The following is a 6,878-nucleotide window of genomic DNA, read 5'->3' on the forward strand; positions in this document are numbered from 1 at the left end:
AGCTCGTTACCTTGCTGACTATCCTGAGCTGAAGAAATGTGAATTTCTTCGCAGTATAGTTGATCAATTGATCAATGTTTTTTTCAAAGTTTTGTTGAAGAAATGTGAATTTTTCCCTGTGAAATGGATTTGGCGTAAAAATGTTAATTTCTGACGCACCCGACAATGTATTGAAGAAATGTATATTTCTTCCCGTGAAATGGATTTGGCGTAGAAATTTTAATTTCTAATGCACCCGATAATGTATTGAAGAAATGTGTATTTCTTCCCGTGAAATAGATTTGGCGTAGAAATGTTAATTTCTAGCATACCCGACAATGTATTACAGAAATGTATATTTCTTTCTTACACTTACGCAGCACTATTAATACGATCTGATCGTAAGCTCGCTGTGGTACTGCCTAACTCGATTGTGATTTTGCTTCGCCTTTTATACTCGAGAAGTGTGATGCATACAGTTGTTTTGTTTTTGTAACTGCAACGGTGTTTTGTTTACAAATTGTGTTATTTTTTTTTTTTAATCCATTTATTTTATTACAATCTGTCAGGTATGAATGACAATAAGTAATACATATTAAGATGAATCGTAATTGTAAATTATAAGCGTTTTTATAATTGGGTTTTATGATCTTTATTTCAATTTCTTTAACACAATGTAAATTATAAACGTTTTTATAATTGGGTTTTGATTTCATTTAATTTATACAATTGAATTTATACAATTTCGGTTATTGATTGTTTAATCACCTTTTTATGTGTACCCGTGTGTTGACACGTTCGCGATCGAAAAACAAGAGACATAATCAAACCAACGGAGTTTACTTGCAGCCAAAAAATATAACAATAAAATTTGCTCATCTCGAGCGCAAAAAACAAAAGGCAATAAAACAAGACTTAGAACCGTTGGTTTGATTACATCTTATACAGGGTTAGTTAGATAAATTAATTAACCATATATTAACCATATAAAATATTATATATATATATGAATTATATAATATATTAATTATAATAATTTAATTATACAATATGATTTACAATAGATTAAAATATAATAAATTATAATATATAAATCATATAACACATCAAATGATAATTCTACAGAATCCTACAATATTAACAATTTGACTTTAACCGCTCTAACATCCCGCCCCCCTTGAAAGGATTTTCAATTGGTAATAGTGCGAGTTTGTGGATTGGACGGCGTATTACTCCTTTTGGGATTTGCACATCAACAACACGAACCAAATTATCTGGACCCCTGATGCAATGCACGATTCGGCCCATCAACCAGCGTAGTGGAGGCATATTGTCTTCATGGATTAGAACCAGAGCCCCCTCGGTGATGTTAGATTGTTCTTCTGTCCATTTGGTGCGTATCTGCAGCTCATTCAGATAGTCTCTAGACCATCTGCGCCAGAAGTGATGTTTGACCGCGGTTATACGAGACCATTTATCAATTAATGAAGCAGCTTCATACTGAGGACTTGGTTCAGATAAAGTTTTGAGCGGCCCACCGATAAGAAAATGTGCCGGCGTTAGCGCTTCGTAATCGCTCGGGTCACAAGAATGAGGTGTGATTGGTCGCGAATTTAAGATGGCTTCGATTTCAATCAGTGCTGTTCCAAGCTCCTCAAAGGTGAATCGAGTATTTCATAGTGTTCGATACAGATGGCCTTTCGCACTTTTTACAGCCGCTTCCCATAGACCTCCAAAGTGAGGTGCTCGGGGCGGTATAAAATTGAAATTTATGAATTGGTTGCTGCAAAAGGTGTGCAGCATCACTTGATTAGACTTCTCGAAAAACATCCTTTTTAACTCTGCTAGTTTGTTGTTAGCCCCAACGAAGTTTGTGGCGTTATCGCAATAGATGTCTGATGGTAACCCTCGTCTACCGATTAACCTTTTCAGTGCTGCAATAAATGCCTCCGTAGATAAGTCTGACACGGCTTCTAGATGAGCTGCCTTTGTAGACAAACAAACGAACACGGCTATATAGGTCTTATATGGAACCCGTCCCCGAATTCGGAGATACGTTAATATCGGACCGCAAAAATCTACCGCAGTACGCGCGAAAGGACGACTTGGAGTGAGGCGTTCGATTGGGAGATTACCCATCATTTGATTAAGTAGTTTGGGTTTATAACGCACGCAGTGAATACACGAGTGCACGACTCGGCGTGCAATTTCTCGAATATTAATTATCCAGAAGTTTAGTCGAGTAAGGGCAATTAGTGCTTTTGCGCCTGCATGATAGTTGCACAAGTGTATATGCCGAACATAAAGTTCCACAAAATAACAGCCCTTCGGCAACAAAATAGGGTGACGTTGGCCTACTGAGATGTCACTCAGCTCGAGGCGACCTCCCACCTTTAGTAATTGATAACCGAATACATTGTCCAGGAAGGGATTTAGATGCTTTAATGTACCTTCGGCTGGGTTCCCTCGTTGTAGGCGTTGTATATCAATTTCGAAGAATTGCTGTTGGATGACCCAAATAATACAGTGCAATGCCTTTTGTAGCTGAATAGGTTGAAGGGTACATTCTCCGTTCTTCAATTTATTCTTGGTTACATGATAAAATCGCTGTACCTGCGCTATTACTCGTAGCATCTTAGTGTATGAACTATATCTTGACAATACCTGTAATACGTAGTTGTCTTCATTTGTGTTAATGAATACAACCTTCCGCGTCTCTTTATTGACTTCTTCCATATCCAGGTTGTGACATTTCAAATGCGGCCAGTATTTATCAGCGAGTAACAAAAATTCCGGCCCCGTAAACCAACAAGACTCTGATAATTGGCGGATGTTACAGCCGCGCGACACAACATCTGCCGGGTTGGATTGGGTAGGAACGTGTCTCCATTGCCCATTTGCGGTAATATCTTGAATTTCCGCTACTCGATTGCCAACGAATGCAGACAGGGTTGATGAGTGCTGCTTCAACCAATGTAATACAATCTGTGAATCAGTCCAAAAAAACGTTTCACCCTTAAATTGCGCAAATATTGGTTGGACCTTCTGATACAGTTTGGCAAGAAGTAAGGCACCACAGAGTTCTAGTTTAGGTAGCGACTTCCGCTTTATAGGTGCCACACGGGATTTTGCAGTGAATAGCCTGACCGTCACCTTACCTGATGTGTTTTGTGATCGGAGAAATATACAGCAACCATATGCGCGTATTGAAGCGTCACAGAAGCCGTGTACATCAACCTGTTGATAGTTTATGGATAGGCAGTATCTCGGCACCTTAACCGATGAAAGCGTTGTAAGATCTTGAATAAATGTTTTCCAAGCTGAGTGAAGATTTTGAGGGACTGACTCGTCCCAGTCCACACGCAAAAGCCACAATTCTTGCATCATAATTTTGGCTACGAGTATGATCGGTGCTAGTAATCCAAGCGGGTCGAATAATGAAGACGCAAGGGATAAGATGGTGCGTTTTGTTACAATATGACCTGGTTGTGCATTGAACGAAAATAGGAAAACATCTTGCATTTGGTGCCACTTGATGCCTAGAGCGCTGGTGACGGTATCTGTATCAAGATTCAAACTCTTTGTTGTAGTATCGCTGATGAAGTCATGATGGTTTGAATGCCATTTGTCAAGATCGAAGCAACCCTTCTGTAGAATGGCCGTTAACTGATGTCTGATATTGGTGAGTTGATCAATGGAATCTGCTCCACCTAAGAAGTCGTCGACAAAAAACGATGATTTAATGAGTGCAGCGCCTATTGGGTATTGTGTTTCAAATTTGTCCGCCAAATACTGCAAACTCCTGGTTGCTAGGAAAGGTGCTGATGCAGTACCATAAGTGACTGTATTAAACTCGTAAGTACTAACAGGATCGGACTCCGTATCTCGCCAAAAAATATATTGGAATTTTCGATCTGGTTCATTTATCAGTATCTGTCGGTACATCTTAACAATGTCAGCCGTCAAGGCATATCGGTGCAAACGAAATTGAAGTAGCAACAAATATAACTCCGGCTGAATTGTCGGGCCGACCAGTAGAATATCATTTAATGAACGTTGCGAAGTTGTTGGACATGACGCATCAAAAACCACCCTCAGCTTGGTCGAAGTGCTCGACGGTTTTAAAACACAGTGATGAGGGATATAATAATGTGGTTCGTTGGTTTTCGGAGTCTCAACACGCGTCATGTGTCCGAGCTCTCGATATTGTTTCATGAATTCTTGATAGTCTTGCTTCAGTGCACGATTAGATGACAATCGCCGTTCTACAGAACAAAAACGGCGTAAGGCGATATTGTGTGTCAAACCAAGACAATCTGGCGAATCTTTGAATGGTAACCGAACGACAATTCTTCCCATCGCATTTTGGTGGACCGTTTCACGATATAATGACTCACACGCAACATGTGCTGGTGACCATGACTTTGAAGTCGGTTGCACTTCCTCTATCTTCCACATCATTTCTAATTGATCGGAGACTGTATCTTCAACTGATAATAGGCATTTTGCTGCTGGTGATGCAAATGGCTGACCCTTGTACTTGCCAGATACAATCCATCCTAATAGTGTTTTTTGAAGTACTGGAAAATTTTCACCTAGTTTGATTTGACCGACAGACAAAATATCAAAGAAACTTTCAGCTCCAAGCAAGAGATCAACGCGCTTGGATTTAAAGAATTGCTCATCGGCGAGAGGTGTATTTGGTGGAACCTTCCACGACGATATATCGATTTCAGAACTTGGTTGATATGCGATGTGATTCGTAATACCAAAGTTTAAAGCAAGTTCAAGATTTGAATGACGAGATTTGATTGATGTGAGCGTCTGATACTTTGTGTTGGTCAACGAACTACCAATACTGGAAACATGCAACCGATGTTTATGTTTTGCTAAACTAAGCTTCTTTGAAAACTCCTCCGTTATGAAGTTGACCTGAGAGCATGAATCAAGTAAGGCTCTACCCACTTGATAACTTCCCGATGAATCCTTCACTAAAACCAATGCAGTGGCTAGAATTATTTGCTCGGCCGATGACATATTAAGATGGGAATGGCTGGCAACGTTGTCGTTGGGCATAGCAGCGTGTTCTGTGCGTCGTGATGATCCCGCGCTCTTAATATTCGTTGGCAATTGCGAATGATGCAAGAGAGTGTGATGTGGCTTTGCGCAAACCTTACATTTAAACGTTGATGTACAATTAACCACATGATGGCGTGGCGATAAGCAGTTTATGCAGAGTTTTAGGCTCTTCACCTTTTCAAACCTTTGAACCACCTCCAGTGCCTTAAAACGATGACAATTCTGTATTAGGTGTTCATTGCTAGAACAAAATGAGCAAGAATTGCTAGATGTAGATGCAACAAATGCGTATTGTTTTGAGCGTCTGTTAGTCTTGGAGTTAAGACTATTAGGTTTACGTTGTGATGATGACTGATTGCCGTTTCCACTGTCAAGTGATTCGAGAAACTGGCAATGTCTATCCAACAATTTTGAGCAATCTTCCCAACTGGGTAATGTGTCAAAGTTACGCGATTCATTCCATTTCCTACGTGTAATTGCGTCCGTTTTTTGCATGATTAGCGAGATAAGTAGAGCCTCACATATTTGTTTCTCTGTACCTAGCGAACAGAGTGAACCATACAAAGCGGATGCATTGTTTACCAGACTACGAAGTTGTTGGCTTGACTGACCCGATACTGCTGGTAGATCAAATAGTGTCGCGATATTTTCGGCGAAGATTAGGCTATTATTGTCATAGCGCGATTTAAGCCTCTCCAGAGCCTTTGGATAGTTTTCATTCGAAATAGGAAATGCCTGTACTGTCTCTAGAGCTTGACCAGTAAGGCAATTCAGTAAGTGATTAAATTTTTCAATATTTGTGAGGTATATTTCGCGATCTATGATTTGGAGAAACGAATTAATAAAATTGTTATAATCCGAGTACTTACCACTGAATGTAGGTAATTTTAACAGTGGTAATTTTTTACTTGAGGTGGGCATCATTGCTGTTACGTCTAGCACTGATGCATTGTGGGCCTCTTCCTGCAGTTGAGACATGATTAATATTTTGGTGGAAACGTATAGGTCTTCTAATTCATCTCTAGCTGAGTCAGTTGCATCTAATTTCTCGATCAACGTCTGAAAAGCTAAGATTTGTTTAAAATATGATTCTAAAATACCTAGTCGACATTTCAGTTCTGGTTGTGAGAGCGAATTACTCTTTCCTTTGACGAACGCCTTGATTCTTGAAATACTCGCTTTCGTCGAGGCTCGCTGTTGTTTTTCTGACGCGAGTTAAGCGGTTAAAGAAAATTGTTATAATCCGAGTACTTACCACTGAATGTAGGTAATTTTAACAGTGGTAATTTTTTACTTGAGGTGGGCATCATTGCTGTTACGTCTAGCACTGATGCATTGTGGGCCTCTTCCTGCAGTTGAGACATGATTAATACTTTGGTGGAAACGTATAGGTCTTCTAATTCATCTCTAGCTGAGTCAGTTGCATCTAATCTCTCGATCAATGTCTGAAAGGCTAAGATTTGTTTAAAATATGATTCTAAAATACCTAGTCGACATTTCAGTTCTGGTTGTGAGAGCGAATTACTCTTTCCTTTGACGAACGCCTTGATTCTTGAAATACTCGCTTTCGTCGAGGCTCGCTGTTGTTTTAGTTCTGACAGTTCTGCCGTAGTGGTTGGCTCTGCCGTTGCCATTGAAACAGTTGTAGATACTTGAGAACAGCAAGGGATTTGACGAAGTCGAAAAGTCACAATAACAGCAGCGAACTTTCCGAAATTGAACTGCTCTTACGGTGGTTGTTGTCAGACGCGACGTTGACGAATCCGCCCACTTACTGATTGGAAGCAAATATTAACCAGTAATCAACAAGTAAGTTAACT

The 6,878-nt window shown here is 39.9% G+C and overlaps 1 protein-coding gene across 1 annotated transcript; it reads right to left on the bottom strand.

Annotated features, from left to right (window-relative positions):
- Positions 1-1,144: 1,144 nt before the first annotated feature.
- On the bottom strand, positions 1,145-6,692 carry LOC119663783 (the record flags this gene model as incomplete). The annotated part of the gene is made up of 4 exons (XM_038073384.1): positions 6,353-6,692; positions 5,967-6,263; positions 1,693-5,876; positions 1,145-1,629 (listed from the first exon to the last, which is right to left on the bottom strand). Coding segments are annotated over exons 1-4 (5,306 nt in total), but the record flags the coding sequence as incomplete, so codon positions are not given.
- Between the last annotated feature and the right edge of the window lie 186 nt (positions 6,693-6,878).

The sequence above is a fragment of the Teleopsis dalmanni genome, unplaced genomic scaffold (genome assembly GCF_002237135.1).
Source record: "Teleopsis dalmanni isolate 2A unplaced genomic scaffold, ASM223713v2 unscaffolded_contig_0879, whole genome shotgun sequence".
Taxonomy (NCBI): domain Eukaryota; kingdom Metazoa; phylum Arthropoda; class Insecta; order Diptera; family Diopsidae; genus Teleopsis; species Teleopsis dalmanni.